General features: G+C 33.4%; 2 protein-coding genes across 3 annotated transcripts in view; both read left to right on the top strand.

Annotated features, from left to right (window-relative positions):
• Positions 1-17921, top strand: part of LOC125878283 (aspartate aminotransferase, chloroplastic) — a 936263-nt gene that overhangs the window by 47993 nt on the left and 870349 nt on the right. The gene's annotated exons all lie outside the window — the stretch shown is intronic.
• LOC125878282 (U-box domain-containing protein 12-like) lies at positions 9371-11324 on the top strand. The gene is made up of 2 exons (XM_049559500.1): positions 9371-10101; positions 10190-11324. Exons 1-2 carry the CDS (start codon positions 9551-9553, stop codon positions 11085-11087), a joined length of 1449 nt encoding a protein of 482 aa, XP_049415457.1. The 5' UTR covers positions 9371-9550; the 3' UTR covers positions 11088-11324.

Below are 17921 nucleotides of genomic sequence, written 5' to 3'. Positions count from 1 at the left end.
TGTGAATGAATGTAATTTCTGGGATTATGGGGGTCAATCTAGGTTTAGTTTAGCTGTTCTTAATTCTTTTCTATATTGGTACACTCGTGTGCTTTTCTTTTAAATTTCGCTTTGACCTTACCTGTGTCTAGATTCTATCATTTCATATTTTTTTAGTTTTTTTTCTTAGTCGGACTATGATGCCTACTGAGTACCTGTTGTTTTGGTACTTGTGCTACACTATGCATATGTTTCGTGATGCAGGTTCGAGCACCAGCTATAACCGTTCAATACTCGAGCCAATTACAGCTTGGATCGAAGGCGAGGATAAGCATATGGCGCCCTGAACTTACATGTCTTCTTTTGTATTTTTGGATAGCTAGTCTTTTAAATTTTGAGACAAGCTTCATATTTGGGTCCACTTTTAGGACTTGTACTCTTTTTGCTTAGACAACTCTGTACTTGTGACTTTCATGTTCTGGGATGGATCTATTTTATATATATATATTTAACTTGCTTCTACTTTGTTTCTACCCTTATATCCATCAATTGTTGTTCTAGGTTATGGGCTGGCTTACCTACTAGTGGGTTCTAGTAGGTTCCATCAAAACTCGAGAAATTAGGTTGTGACACAATATCAATAACATAATCAAAAGGACGACAAGGCCAACTTAACTCATAAAGAACTAGAAAGACAATAAGGATGCAACTGAAACCATATACAATAAGCCAACAACGCTACAAATGGAAAGCTGAAAAGACCTAACATAGTATGTCCACAAATATCTACTTATACAACAACTCAAATGGTTGGGACAAAGTCTCGACAACACCACTAACTATATACAAAACTCAAGTATGTATAACCTGCATACAACCAACAACTCTAGGAAGAATGGAGCTTACCATTCCTCAACTAAGACTACATCATATTACAAAGTCTGATCAAGACTTCCATCTGAACCTGCGCCACAAAATGCAGTGTCCCTAAGAAATGAGAAATCAATACGAAGTATGGAAGTTGGAAAGTAAAATTATAAATAGTTGCAATAAAAAATGTAATAAAGATATTACCTAACACTGAACTTTGTTAGCCTTCATGGTTGACATCTCACATCATTGTAATCAAATATGCATGGCATGCTCGAGCAATTCCATGTCGTGAGTACATATATATAGATGCAAATGGATGAAATACCTAATAAAATGCTAGTAGTGGTGGTCTCTTTCGGTAGCTAAGCGGAATCATATTGCCAACATGTGACCATTTGTACAATATACATAGTCTTCTGGGAAAATAGGTCTTCTACCCTCCGATTATAGCTCGAAGTTAATGCATATAACATGGCATGATATGAACTATGAATGCATATAGTAGGCCATAATAAGAACTTAGCCAATCTTGGCTCGTTCATACTTTTATTCTCATACTCTCGTAATCATTTTCGTATAGCTTGTAAAAGTCTTGTAGAACCTTATGTGCTTTTAGAATAAACCTAGACATGTGACTCTACTTTGGAAAGGTAACTTAAACATGGGGATGTTCATAAAGATCTTAAGGTGCTTAAGAATCTCATCAGAGGTTCATTTAAATTTACGACCATTTAGGTTATTATAGACTTAAAGATATTGACTCGACTTCAATTACAAATTAATCATTTAGGAACTCAAAAATAGACTGACATGCCTGACTTGATCTACTATAAACGACTCCAAGTTGGTCATAGTATTAGCCTATTTAGAAACAATGTTGTTTGACAAGTATATAACCAAATGAATAGGGTACAAGATTTAGTATGAATGTAATTTTCAAATAACATTTTTTGTAATAGCTTCTGATGAGAAAGAATGATTTAACAATCCCCTTAGATACAACATAGTAATCCTCTAGCCTTACACTCATACTATTAGGACAAAAGCTCACTAATAAATCTAGGGAATACGAAATTCTAACAGAAAATAATTCTAACCAACAAACATACTTCACATTACTGCAAGTACGATAATGATATGTTAAAGTCAAGAAATAATATTAGATGTTCGATGTTCCAATATAACGTCAAAAAAAATTTCGCCAGTAAAACTCCTTTGTATGTGTGATTATGCAACATCTCTCAAAATTTTGCTATTTTTTTTAGAATAGAAGAGAGTGTTGGAGCTTATATTTATAGAGATCACTTATACCTATGAAATCTATTGGTTACTGCATATATATATAACTTTGTTGTTAATATGGAGGTGAGGGGAGGTGGGTACCATTTGTTGTTAATATGGAAGACTATCACTTATCATTTCCCTTTAATAATAAATATAACTTTTTACATATATTATAATTTTAAAAAATTATTTGGAATAATTCTACCTTATATAATAATCTTTCCATCATAATAAGATCTACTTTCTCCGTTAAAATATAAATAACTTATAAGAATCTTATAAAATGAATACATGTGAAAATATATTGTAACAAAAATTTTCATACATACTTAAAGACAATTTTGGGAGTCAATAAAAATATGTTTTATCAAATTTTAATTTAAACTCAATGTTTCCAAAAACAAGTCGTATTATAATAAACCTCTCACTTTTAAGGTTGTAAACCTTAAATGTGGTACAAAGGACAATCGGGGTGTTACACATGTATTGACTGATGTAGACTAGATTAATCATTGCCTATTTTATTGAAATTCCATCGTAATGCATACAACCCTAATTGTCTCCATCTAGGTGAGAAATCTTTTGAGTTGACTTCTAGCAATTAATATTTTTCATTGTGTAATTGTAGTGTTTTCCAAATACCCCCATTTTTATATATACTTCTGAGACAACATTGTGCTAGATAGAATTGAATTAACGAATCAATGGAAATGTAATCCTCTCTGTTGGTCCTAGTAGTTAGACCTTGACCTCATATGTTGGGTACTATTTTTGCACACGATCACCTATGCCTTAATTGTGAGGCATAGTTGAGTGTTATCAATCCTTAGCGGGGGGGTTTTCTGTAACTATTTTGTATAGTTTAAGAAGATATTATATTTTGTGTGTATTTATTTCATAACGATAAGGATCAAATATACTTCTGTAGTATTCGAAATAGCTTAAATATATCTCTTATTATATGTTCGGTTAGAATATATCCCTAATGTTATATTTTTGTTCAAATATACCCTTCCCATTAAACTTTAGTCCAATGTTTTCCTTAATCTTAACGAAAAGACATGTGGCAAGCTCAGAATCAAATGACTTATCCCAAAATTTTAAATACTCAATTCTTTTAGAAATTCATCCCCAACTCATTCCGTACGCTTTGAATTCTTTTATTTTCAACTTCTTCTTCTTAAAAAAAAGGCAAATAATTTGTCATACGCGATAGTTGGGATCATTTCTCTTTTATTTTGGATTGAGGTATTTTTAATAAATGTATAATAAGTTTTTAACTATGAGTAAATTGCCGGACTTTAAATATCACCCAATGTGCAAGAAGCTGCAACTCACCCACCTAATATTTGCTGATGATCTAATGATTTTTTGCAAAGGTAATGTGATCTCAGTAAATAGAGTAATGGAAGCATTAGCGCACTTTAGTGCAGTCACTGGTCTGGAGGCTAATTTGGAGAAATCAACTGTGTATTTAGCTGGAGTTGATGAGGATACAAAAAGCAGAATCATTGCAAGAACTGGATTTTCAGAGGGTGCTTTTCCCATGAAGTATCTAGATCTTCCCTTATCCCCAAAGAAATGGAGGAAGATAGAATGCCATACTTTGATAGATAAGATCACTCAAAGAATAAAAGTGACATACTCTAAGCAATTTTCCTATGCTGGTAGACTACAGGTGATTAATGTTGTGCTTTTCTCAATTCACAGTTTTTGGGGGGCAGTGTTTATTCTTCCCCAGAGCATTCTAAAGGAAGTTGATCAGATTTGTCAAGCTTACTTATGGGGTAGTAGTACAGAGAAGAAGAAAGTAGCATTGGTTGCATGGGATAAAGTGTCTTATCCTAAGAGACTAGGAGGACTGAATATTAAGGGGTGCATTAATTGGAACAAAGCATCAGTGGGTCAATTACTGTGGCAAATAATTGTGAACAAAGAGGCACTTTGGGTTAAATGGGTCCATGGTATATATATGAAGACTGATTCTATATGGAATCACAAACCTCCCATTGATAGTAGTTGGTATTGGAGGAAAATTAATGCACTTAAAGAGGAAATGCAGAGTTGGTACAATCAAGGAAGATATATGTTAACTCTTAATGGCACCTATTCTATTTCTAAGAGTTATTTAGCAATTATAGGATGTAAACCTACATGGAAGTTGGCTGCACTAGTGTGGACGTCAATGGCACTTCCTAAACACAGATTCTTAATGTGGTTGGCTGTCCAGGGAAGACTACTTACACAGGAGAGAAAGTTGAGGTTACAGATTCAGGTTGATGATACTGCATGTTGTTTATGTGCTGAGAAAGTAATGGAGACCAATGATCACCTATTTGAGAAATGCAAATGGATATCAACTGTGTGGCAAGCAATGAATCATTGGACTGAAGTGTCTATGCATAATATTGGTATAATGAAAGTTCTGGAATGTATATAGATGGGAAACACTGGAAGTTATTTCAAAAAGAGATCATGGCAGCGATATGTGGAGCTATCATTTATCACACTTGGCGTGCCAGAAATTGGAGGCGATACAAAGGCAAATGTGTACAGACGGATGAGGCAATTGCACAGATAAAGAAGGAAATCAGAGAAAGGTTACGTTACTTAGTAGTTCCAAGAAAGCAATAAAATGTAGGAATTTTATTCAGCATTTAATGTGTTTTTAGTTTTCTTATGATTTGGTAGGAGGCCTGTTCTTTGTTATCAGAGAAAGGTGCTCTTCATTTGTATTCGTACTTTTTGTTGGTTATGGTAATATATTTACAGTTGTTACCAAAAAAAAAAATCTCTTTTACAAATTTTTGATGCACCAAAAAATCAGTTGCACCCCACGTTCATTAATTTCCTTGTAGTATAGTAAGAAGATATCAGTGATATGACTAATTTTATATTATAGAAATAAATTTGAAGAATCGTCTTCTTTAATTTGTGCTGGAAAAGGGTAGCACAACAATGTTGAGTGAATCGTGATACACATATTTCATCATTTCTATATATAAAAAAATAATTATAAAAGAGAAGATGATATTTTTAAAACAACTAAAAAGCGGAGGGAATGGGTTTGAGATGAGTAAATGAGTGGATCTCTAAGAAAATTGGGAGTGAATCACTTGATTCTGAGCTTGCCGTGTGTCTTTCCATCAAGATTAAGGATAGATTTGTACCAAAGTATTATGAGAGGAGTATATTTGTATTAAAAGTATAATGAGAGGAGTATATATATTTGGATCTAAAATATAATAACGGGTATATTTAAATTATTTCCGATAGTATAAGAGTATATTTGACCCTTCTCCGATTTTCTAGTAATAAATATTATCTTAATTTCTATTATTCAATTTTTAACTAACTTGTGTGACATACCAAATTAATAGTATAAGAAAATATATTCACATATTCGAAATAACTAACTAAGTAATAATTTAGCAAGTTCATTTGGATATTAACGTATTCATTGAGCAAGCTTATAGTTATATTGTTTAAAACAACTAACTAATAATTATTCAGTTAAATATCAACATAAAATAGGATAGACGAATAAATTCTTTAACACACTTAAACCTAACCTTTAAAAGAATAATATAGAGTTTATAAGCTAACCTACAAAAAACATCTAAGGACCCGTTTGGGCATGCGATATGAAATCATGATTTTAAATCAGAATGATTTGAAGTTGAAGTTGATGTTTTATGTAAACCCCGTATCCGAAAACAGACTAACCAGTAGATTTCCAAAAGTTGCAGGTGCAGCCCATGGACTGTAGGTGGGGTCCGTGGATGGCCACCCGTAGCCTTCCCAGAAAAAAAAAATCAGAAATTGGTGTAAGGGTCAACCCACAGACTGTAGGTCAGACCATGGTCCGTGGTCCAGGGCCGTAGGTCGTACCCAAGATTTCAACTCCCAAAACCTCGTCGACGGTTGACCAGCATGAACCGTGGGTCAGTTTCGTCGGTGGCCCCGATAACTTTTAAGTCAGAGGTTGTTTGATCTTTTTCCTATGTGTTGGAACCCTAAACTATGTCGTTTAACCCCTAAACTACGTAATTTTGGTCAATTTTAGCCTAGTAACTTAATTAGAACCTAACCTAATCAATCATTCACCAAAAAATCATCGATCTTAGAGCAAAACAAGAGGAAGAAATCGAACAACCCTAGTTCAAGAACGCAACAAGGTTCCGTCAGTTCCAGCCCTGAAATCAGAAGATTTCTCTGTAAAATTTATCACCAGGTATGTGGAATTTCACTAGTGGGTTCCTTTCACCCATTAGATCCCTAGAATTCAGTCAGATTCTTGATTCCCTCCATATTATCTAGACCTAGGGTTTCTAGAATTTCAGCAGATTATTATGAATTAGTTAACTTAATGTCCAAATTAGATGATCATGTAGTAGTATCATTTTTGCCCAGATTCATGCATAAATTCAGAACCCTAGTTATGTAGCTCTTTTAGTTCACAAATTACATTAACTAGGATATATAAACAAATATACATGCCTCAGTTTTCGAATATTTCATTTCAGATATACATGTTGCATTTCAAATTTTGCATGTCAGATTATTGAGTTATCCAGTTTACTTCAATATGTTATAAATTTCACATATTCAGTTGGGAGTAGGCTTTATACCGAGTTGGACTAGGGTCAGTCACCCTCAATTCTCAGAACTACGTGCCCCCATAGGTTATAAGTCTCTTTTATGGGCATCAGATTAGTGATCACGCCATTCATGCCTCTATACCTCTGGCAGGGTATATTGGGTCCTCTCGATGGGGTGTATACATCTGACTCCACATTTAGCTCATGTGGTTTTGTGTCGGTTATTAGTAGCTCCCACGGTCAGATTCTAGTGCATTGACCAAATTATCAGTTACAGTTCAGTATTCAGTTTCAGCATGTTATAAACTTGGTCATTGCATTCAGTTAGTTCATGTTTAGTATTTTCAGTATAGTATCATGCTTATCTCATGTTCAGATTATATTATTGCTCAGTTATATGCTTTGTTCAGTTATGTATTTCATTCAGCTTTATTCTATCCGACATGCTCAGTACCTTTCAAGTATTGATGCATACTCTGCGCTACATCTTCTTGTGATGTAGGTTCAGGTCCTCAGCATTCAGATCACGCATAGATCGGTCCCCGATCTTTAATTTTGCAACATCAGTGGTGAGTCCTCATTCTTCGAGGACGGTTGACATGTTTATTTTCTACTTTCAGTCTTTAGTTTCTGTTTTGCTAGATTTAGCTGAGCATGTCCCAGCATTTCTAGTAAGTTAGAGGCTTTATTTCAGACATATATAGTTAGTTTCAGTTTTAGCTTTAGAGTTTGATATTTCAGCTGTCATTGAACTCATAGTTCTTTTATTCATATAGTAATGGGTATTCCCCATCATTTCAGTTTACCTTATGTTTAAGCTTCTGCGCAGTATTTCTATTTCAGTAAATCTTTAAGTATGCTTATGATATGCCAGTAGGGTTAGCTTGGGGTCACTTGTGATCCTAGGTCCCGTGTCCGCGTCCTGGGATAGCTTTGGGGCATGACATTTTGTTTGGACATGCATTAAAATTTCTAAGTTGTTTTTTTTCCATTAACATGAAAACTGCATAAGTTGTTAAAACTATTAATAGTTTTCCTATTCGTATACAATCTTACTAGATGAGCAAATCACAGTTCATAAACAAAATATCAGAGTATCATAAAGTGCCACATTGATAAATCACATATCTTCATATTTCTTGTATAAATAAATGTCTTTAGTGCAAACTTCTAAATACACATAATTTTATAAAGATCTATTAGTCAATAATTGTAGTAACTAGTTATTCTTTAATATAATCATTTCACATGGTACAAATAATATTTTCACACCGAACACAAGTTATATTTTGCACAATATAAAATGAGAGATCCTTTTTTGTAAAAATAACTTTTGAGTCAATTTCATAATTAATTGTTATTTAAAATAATGATTTAGAATCTCAAATTAAGTTTTTGTTATAGAAAATTTACGATTTGAAATCATGAAAATCATAATCTCAAATTGCATGTCTAAATATTCATTTGAAATCAAAATTTAAAATTATGACTTTATATTGCATGTTCAAATACAAATTAAGTGTTAGAATCCCCTATTTTATATTCCTCATATAACGTACTAATCTAGTACACTATATAACCTTTGATGACCATAAAATTCGCTGGAACCTAGCGAACTAAGTTCTTTTATATGTTAATTTTTTTGTTCAGAAAACATTCTTTACTTATACCCAAATGTAAACTACATCATTGAAAATATATATATATTTTTTATATAAAACATCCTTCAAGTATTTGAAGTTAACAATTTACATTCTTCTGTTATATATTGTCAAAAAACTAAGAGATTCTACAAAGCATGAGCATTCATGTAACTATCAACAAAAGTTTTTCTGCATAATTTTATTACCTGCTATAAAAAGTTTGTGAAGAAAAATATTAAAAATATTGGACACAATTGCTTATTGACACAAAAATGTTAGGAAGGTGTGATATACATGATCTACTCTTTTTCTCATTTACCAACAAAAATAAGTTGGAGCTTATCTTCACCTTTTTCAAAGCCAACTGTATTTAGTTCAATAATTTTTTGGGGCAATCTGATATTGAAGCGATCAATATTCTGATTATATCTCGCATTGGAGTTGCATTCTCTATTATTAGTAGAGGAACTCTCCAACAAACACCCATTCTAGCAGACTCAATTGAGAAGAAACACATTTCGTCTGTTAATCTTTTTTAATATTAAATCACATGTGAAATAAATGACAAACAATTATCAACTTTAATTTTTTTACATAATGCTAAACTCAATTGCCGAAAAAGTTTATAATGATAGTTTTAACGTATCTCAAAATAATAAATACAAAGGAAAAACTTGATTTTTGTGAGATCTGTTAGTATTTTAATAAACTCAAGCAGAAGGATGAATATTGTTTAATTTTTAAATATTGGAAATATGTTTTCTACTGAGAATAATATTATTTAAGAATGCAATCTTACATTTTTAGGTGATATTTTGGTTAAACTTTGCGAAATGACATTTTTAGGCGGGCCTCTTTGTTTCCGGTATTATTATTATTATTACTATTACTTTCCTCCACACTGTCACTATCCCTGTCCCCCTTTCTCCCCCTTTGATTTTTAATAATGATTGAATATATATAAACATAAATAGTACTATTAATTAGTAGTCTCCCTAGCACAAGAGCTCTCCACTCCTTGAGCATACCCAACTTCGAACACCAAAACTAGTGCTCAACAGCTCACTCTTCTACTGCTGCTTCGAAGTTTGTTTAGTCGGAGAAAATCGATACACGCGCCTCCATCCTCTCTGTAATGCAGCATTGCCGTCTGGCCGGATATTAAACACAATGGGTAAGTGTCATCGCCGGAACGATGTCGCATCGGTCGTCCTCGACCCTCCTGTTTCCACTACCGGACCTGATCACTTCAAGCTCTGGTCTACTTTTTCTCGCGCATCCTTCCGCCGCATGATCCTCGACGCCGTCCGATGTGGCGGCAGAAGTCACAAGCCTTCTTCCAAGTCTCCTCCCGATCAGCCGCCCAGACCTGTTGGTCCCATTGATGTAAGATCTGAATGTGAACACAAGAAACCTGCCGGATCCGACAGGTTGTCGGAGCTCTTGAGGCTGTCCGAGTCGTCTGAGAACGAGGAGGATGTACGGCAAAAGGTGCAAATGTTGGAGGAGTTGAAGAGAGTAGTCAAGCGCTTACAGAGTAGCAATGTTTTGGAAGGAGCGAAGGAGGTCCGGCGACTTACCAAAGAGGTTTCCGACGCCAGAACCACCCTAGCTTTGCTCGGAGCGATTCCACCACTTATGGCGCTGCTTGATTCAGAAGATTCCATTTCTCAGATCGCTGCTCTCTATGCTCTGCTTAACCTTGCAATTGGCAATGATGCGTAAGTTTGTTTATTTATTTTCGTTTAGTTGCCTTATTCTAGCCTAGTAGGATCTGAGTAGATAATAATTTTTGCAATCCTTCTGTAGAAATAAAGCAGCCATCGTTAAGGCAGGGGCAATTCATAAGATGCTCAAGCTGGTTAATGAATTCCCAAATTCAGAAGTCGCTGAAGCTGTAGTTGCTAATTTTCTTGGGTTGAGTGCTTTGGACTCCAATAAACCCATAATTGGTTCATCTGGAGCAATTCCATTCCTGGTGAAGAATTTGGACAACACAAACAGTTGTCAAGCTCGACAAGATTCGTTGAGAGCGCTTTACAACCTTAGCATCTCGCCTTTGAATGTTAACCCCATACTTGAGAGTGATCTAATAGCCTTTATCATGAACAAACTGGGAGATATGGATGTAAGCGAGAGATTTCTGTCCATTCTTTGCAATTTAGTATCAGTAGCAGAGGCCCGAAAGGCAATTAGTAGTGTACCAGATGCATTCCCCATGTTGGTTGATGTTGTGAGTTGGACAGATGCACCAGGTTGCCAAGAGAAAGCATCCTATATTTTGATGGTGATGGCTCACAAGTCGTATGGAGATAGACAGGCAATGATTGAGGCTGGAGTTGCTTCAGCCCTGCTTGAATTGACCCTTCTAGGAAGCACATTGGCTCAGAAGCGGGCATCGAGAATCTTGGAATGCTTGAGGGTGGACAAAGGAAAGCAAGTTTCTGATAATTATGGTGGTATGAGCACCACGATATCTGCTCCACAAGATTGTACAACATATTGTTCGAGTGTTGAATTGAAAGATGGGATGGAGGATGATATGATGAGTGAAGAGAAAAAAGCAGTGAAGCAATTAGTCCAGCAGAGCCTGCAGAATAACATGAAGAGGATAGTGAAAAGGGCTAACCTACCCCATGAATTTGTTCCTTCTGATCATTTGAAGACCTTCACATCAAGCTCAACTTCTAAGAGCGTGCCATTTTGAGATGACGGAGTATTTGGTAGCTTGAGATTTTCTATTTAAGGTATGGTTTTGTCTCGTCTGTTGTAGTTTCTGGATAACTATAGTATAGTGTAAATTTTAATATTAGTTCCTTCTTTCGAGTTTATGGATATCTACTACTGTTAGAGAGTTTGTATTCGTACTAGATTTAGTTGATGTAGACCTTGCATCGCATGATAATAAAAATATTGTTGATCTGGATGCCAAATATTCAACGCGTATGTCCTTGCACTCTGTGTGATGAGTTGAAACAATTCATAAACAGAAGTAAAGCTGTGAAATGAGATATTTTGGATGAGATCCTGCTTCAATAACAATTGGTTGATTCTTATAAATGCTTTGCGTTGGAATTGAATGCGATGTGCCCTGTACTGACACCATCTGTAGGTGTTATTGATAACTTTAATGGAGCTCGAAATCTGAGATCTACCATCTCCAAATTTGACCTCACAAACACTGTCGGTGTCAATGAATGAGTTACTCATGTATCAATTACTTCTCTCCAACTGCTATTTCCTTGCTTCGTTATCTCAAATCACTAGAGACCTTACAAACTACTCTTGAGCAACAAAGAAAAATAAAATACTAATTGTATTCATCTTTGTTGTTTGCTTGATTTTGGTGGACAAAAAAAGTGTCATACATAGGTCTTGGACATCTTTTTTTAATTTACACAACGATGCCATATCTTACGTTAAAAATAACTAACAAATTATTCGTCTCCAAAATTAAATGCCTACTCGCTAACTTATACTATTTGTGTCATAAAAAATAGAGTAAATATTAAGAATAACAAAGATAAAAATCATATTAGTGATCTATAGCTACTGTTTTGCTATTTGCGCTCCATAGTCAAATTATGTTTGCTATGGAACATCTAATTTGTATAAATCGTGGATTCGTCTATGCCTATGAAAATTGCGTTTGTATATGTAAATGTTCTCTGTGTTAGGTTAGAGTGGCAAGCGAGATTGAGAGAGAGAGAGGAGAAAGGTGAGCGGGAGAGGGCTGAGAGTGGAGAGAGGCGAATTATACATGTATATTAGTTAGATAATTGTATATATGTAACTACTATGTATATGTATCAATGATTGTGTTTGTATATCTGCATAAAATTTGAATTCATATACAATTGAATCGAGTTAAAACATTTGTATTTGTATATCAAATCTCTCTCTCGCTTTATACAACACACAAATTATACATTGTAGGATTTGTGTTGCTATAATTACAAATGTAAAATGACGGAGAGATATGTATATGCATTTGTATATACAATCTCTCTCGCTTTATACAAACACAAAACACAAATTATACATTTATGTTTGTATTAAATGAGAGAGACTCAAAAAGAGGAGAGTGATGGGGGAGATTCCAAAGAGATGGGAGAGAGGGGAATGTCAAGAAGTTTGGTGTGAATTGGAATAAATGAAACTGTAGCTATAACATTTATTTTGAATTTTTAGTTTGCTATAACATACAATTTTCCATAAAAAATAACTGACGACACAAATGTGTTTGGTAGGACAGAGATTAGTTTTTGAAAAAATATATATATTTTTAAAAATAAATAAAATTGGGGGTAAGGAAAGGGCTGATGGAGTTGCAGGGTGGAGGATTACAAAATGGAGAATTGAATTCTCACCAGCAAGATAAAAATTCAAATAACTAACGAATTAAGCTATTAAGATTCCTTTATGGGTGTGTGGTTATAATAATATTATACTAAAAGCGAGAATTTCCTATCTTCAAAGTTAAATTACAATTTTGCTTCTGCTATAAATCAAATTATTATAAAACATCTAATTAATTAAATATTAATTACTAATAACCTCCTATTAAATATTTAATTACAAATATACAAAATACGATGGTCATCGAATAATATTTCCTTTTCTGTTCTTTTTTATTTGAATTTTCTTATTTGATCCAGTAAGGGGAAAGGTAGACCGCTTACCATAAAGAGAAGATTGTTTTATCTTCTCACTAGTAAAATAATAATTTATCCTCACTTCTTTGTTTATTTTTTTTATATTCACAATTTAAGACTTTTTAGTGATCATTTTCAAGTCATTTTAATGAATCATTATATTCAACCCACGTTTGAATTACTTTCATCTTTCAAATATTATTACAAAGATATCATTTATCGACAATTCATTGTTATTTAATTGATTGTTTATTTGTTTGCAGTAAGTGTTTATTTTTTTTAATAATTGGTATTGCTTCAAAGAAAAAAGAAAACGTGCAGAGGAAAGACCAAAAGTTTCTTGTATCCCTAATAATTGTGGACTGTCACGACCCAAAACGAGTCATGAGTGGCACCCACACTTAACCTTCTAGGTGGGTGAACCAATGAATCCAAACCCCAATATATATTACTTGTTAAACTTACGAAATACAAACCATAATGCGGAAGCTCAAAACTTATTAAAGTAACCAATCAAAACAACCTCTAAAGTCTATTACACATTATCCCCAAAACCTGAAAGTCATCACATCAAGGACATCTAATCTTCAAATACCAAGTCTAAGAGTATTAAAGACACCAAAATAAATGAATAAAATAGTTTATGTCCGAAAACTAAGGACATCATGCCATGACCAAGAGAATCCAACACGAGCTAGAATGAATAGCTCACCCTGGAACCTAATGTGCTGGAGACTGGTTAGAGCTGAGGACGAGTCAAAGTCACTGATACACTCGCCGCACTCCACAAAAAGAAAACAAAGAAAAACACAAGTAGGGCTCAGTACAGGGCAACATGTATTGAGTAGATATCATCGGCCAATCCAAAATAGAAACCAATATGTAATGAATAATAGTATAAAATCAACTATGACACTTAGCAGGTGGCAAGCAACAAACACATGAACCAGTGTCAACAACACTAAAGTAAGTACGTAATCAACCAACAATATCAAGATCACACAGGACTCATGCCTCCAAACCAAACTAATTTGGAAATTGAGTTCTTTGAGATTGAGTACATTAAGTTAATTCAATATCTTTTTCCTTTAATGTTACCGTGTCGGAACGTGATACTCCGATCCAATAATACCGTGTTGGAACGTGACACTCCGATCCAATAATACCGTGTCGAAACGTGACACTCCAATCCAATAATACCATGTCGGAACGTGACACTCCGATCCAATTATATCGTGTCGGAATGTGACACTCCGATCCAATTATACCGTGTCGGAACGTGACACTCCGATCCAATAATATCATTAATTTATTTCATCAAGCTTTCTTTATTCAAGGCATCACTTCGATAGAGAGAGTTTCAGATTATAAATTTCACGGTCTCAGGATTTTAGACCAATCACAAACCATACAATCAAACCACACAATCAAGTACATAGAGAACTTCACAATATCACTCAATACATATCAGTCACTATTAAGAGTCTAACTATCGAAATAGAATAAATCATAACCTACCTCCACCGAAGAATCGAAGTCAAGCAAGCTACTTCTCCAATGCTTTTCCTTTCCTCAATGCCTCCGAACTTTTCCAATCTATCAATTATATATACATAATTTGTAAGTTAACGAGTCTATAGACACCCATGTTACTATATGTCTAGCCTAAACCCGAAAATTCACCCAATTCTATAATCAATTTTTCCTAATGTTCAAGCCTAAGGATAAACCTTAATTTCTCCCAATAACATAACCTTAATGATATTCAAATAATATAATACACTCTATATTTAATTATCTATCTCAATAAGTTACGACCTAGATTATAATGTGATAACATATAAACAGAATCGCGAACATCAAAGGTCATTGCGTTAATATCAGTAACTAGGATACATGATTTATATCCTGAATTGAATTTGGCATATTCTATAATAATCAAATCTTTAGGTTATCATTATCTCATCATTGCCAATCATCATGGCAATTATTACCCACCAATATTTGTCTCCCCCAAATCTTAAGACTAACATTCTAACCAAAGGAAATTCAATAGTTTCACTTCAATTCCAGCGGCCCAGCTACAACAATATGAACCCTCATCACGTTAGTTTATCATCTGTTAATAAATATTCATGTTCGCCTCTTTCTTTTTAACAATTAACCTTATAATAATAAATTAACTGCTCGATCCATCATTAAGCTGATTACCTCGCTGACACCAACCCTAACTCCATTCAATTTCAACACTATAATATAATAATTCCTACACTAACATGTTATTATAACTTTCCTACATTATCATATATTCATCTTTTTGCAAAGTAAGGAAAAATTCATGAAATACCTTTAGCCGTCGTTTCAATCTTGTTCTCCGACTGTGTCTCTTCAATTTTTTTTTTTTACTTCTACTGATTGTTTATAACCCTAATTGTTATACAAGATCAATTATAAAAATAGTAAAAGTGACCCACTATTAATTTTATGTTATTTTATTTAACCACCAACTAAGTAATTTATTAAAACTACCCCACTAATTTCATAATTATAGTTAGGGGTGTCCATGGTTTGGATAAAAACTGATCCAAACCGAAAAATCAAACCAAAACGATTAAATGAACCGATTTAATTTGGGTTTTGGTTTGGTTTTAGATTGTTAAGAACCGTTAGTCATTGGTTTGGTTCGAAAAAAATCGAAGAAATAACCGAACCGAACCAACAAGTTATGTACATAAATTTTATTATTATACATACATAATATATTATATTCATAAACAATTTTAAAGATTTTATATATGTTTCATCAAAATTTATTTATAATTTACTTATGAAAGAAAAAATGTCCAAGGTGTGATCATTTTTCTTATTGGTTTCATGTATATGAGTATCTATGGAAATTCATTGTGGGACTGAAAATGTCATTGTCTCTTCCTTCTATGCCAAAATAGTGAATTTTGAAGTTTTATTCAGTAAATTCAATGATCCAAAGTTCTGTAATGCCAGTCATTTTAACTATTTTTTCGTTTGAATGGATTGTTGTCACTTTTTTCACGTTTTGAATGAATTGTTTCTTTTATTTTTATGTATAGTTAATAACCGAATAACCGAACCAAACCAAACCAAAACCGAAAACAACCAAACCGATAAATGTATATTATATTTGGTTTGGTTTGGTTTTGATAATTTTAAAACCGATTAAGTTGGTTTGGTTTTGGTTTTGACCAATAACCGACCCAAACCAACCCGTGAACACCCCTAATTATAGTTACGAATAGTAAAAAATACTCATTTTAAATCTATCGAAAGAGTCTTTTACGCAATAAAAAGCTCTAGTACTCAAAACGACCAAACGGGTCGTTACTTGGACCTTCTAATTTCTCTACATTAAGAGCCTGTTTGACATTGCTGCTAAAGCCTATTTATTTTTGAAAGTACTTTTTTTTAAATGACTTTTAAAAAAGTGTTTTTGAAAAAAAGTAATTTGTGTTTGGCTAATTCATTTGAAAGCTTTGGTAGATTTCCCCCAACGCAATCCACATAAATTCCACGAATCCCTTGGTGGATAAGTCCGACGACTCAGCAGCAGTGTGGAATTAAATTTCTTGTCTGGTGGATCTGATCTATAGTTAGGGGGCAATACATACCAAAAGGTTCGAAGAAGGAAGACACATAAGTGTGGAATTCCCAAGATCATACCTGAGGTATTACAAAAACACGTAAGGGCAAAGCCTGATCATGATGATTATTTGGTCAGGATATATCTATCTTGGTTTGGATTATCAAAATAGTTTGCGGTGGCTCCTAAAGTGAAGAAAGCCACTTTCCAATCAATTACGACTCCTCACTCAGATATTGATAGTGTCGGGGGTCGAGTCTCGGGCAAGAGAATCTTCTTTCCGATCGAGCTTAGACCTATCTTCCTTCCTTCCATAAAGGAGGCTAAAGGAGTTCGCGGGGCGCCTTACTCTTAAGGAGACTTTTCCATAGTTGGGTGTCCGCTTTAGTGTGATTTACGAGGCTAGGCTAGATTTGGTATTATACAAAACAAATGAAAAGAGATTGGGGTCGATGCAGATATGCCGACATCTTTCCACGTTCAAGTTGGGCAAGCCGCCTTTCGCCTTTCTAAAGCCAATCGATTATCGGATTTCCCAAGCCAACTAAAATGCTTTTGATAAGCAAATCGTGTTTGACTAATCTTTTTTAAAAAGTGCTTTTGAGAATCAAATTACGAAAAAAGATAAATATCAATGTTCATTTAATACTAAGATTATCTTATAAATAGAAACTATTTTAAATATCTATTAGAATTTTTTAATAAAAATATGCATATTCAAATTTTCAATCAATATTATAAATAAATAAATTAATTAAATATTAATATAATATCAACATGATGACTTAAATATAATTCAAAATATCAAGAAAAATAAATTTAAAAACTATTCCTCAAATTAAACCACTATATACAAAAAATTCACCACAAAAATAAATAAAATTCTTCATATTTTTAATCCTATAAAAATGTTGTTGTTACATTATTTCTGATTCTGTAAAATAAGACGTAAAATAATATATAAAATATAAAATAATAATAGTATATAAACATAAAATAAAAAGTTATTATATAAAAATAAAAAATAAAATTCTTGTATGAAACTTAATCAAATTTATGATATATGTTAATTAATTAATAAGTGATATATTGGTAACTATGTATAGATGAGAGGGATATTTTAGTCTTCAAGAAAATAGTTTTCTACTTCTGCTTCTGCTTTTTTTAAGAAGCCAATTTTTTTAGCTTCTTCCCAACAACAGAAAAACTGCTTCTGCTTCCATTTAAAAGCAGTTTTGAGAATTTTCCAAACACTATTTTTATTTCAAAA

The sequence above is a fragment of the Solanum stenotomum genome, chromosome 10, assembly GCF_019186545.1.
Source record: "Solanum stenotomum isolate F172 chromosome 10, ASM1918654v1, whole genome shotgun sequence".
Taxonomy (NCBI): Eukaryota; Viridiplantae; Streptophyta; class Magnoliopsida; order Solanales; family Solanaceae; genus Solanum; species Solanum stenotomum.
The sequence above is the reverse complement of the archived record's forward strand: the minus strand, read 5'-3'. Positions and strand labels throughout refer to the sequence as shown.

Bases quoted from the DNA above. Each gene is read 5' to 3' on its own strand.
- LOC125878282 (XM_049559500.1), top strand. From the start codon at position 9,551: ATGGGTAAGTGTCATCGCCGGAACGATGTCGCATCGGTCGTCCTCGAC. The intron at 10,102-10,189 runs GTAAGTTTGTTT...ATCCTTCTGTAG, and splicing joins CTTGCAATTGGCAATGATGC to AAATAAAGCAGCCATCGTTA.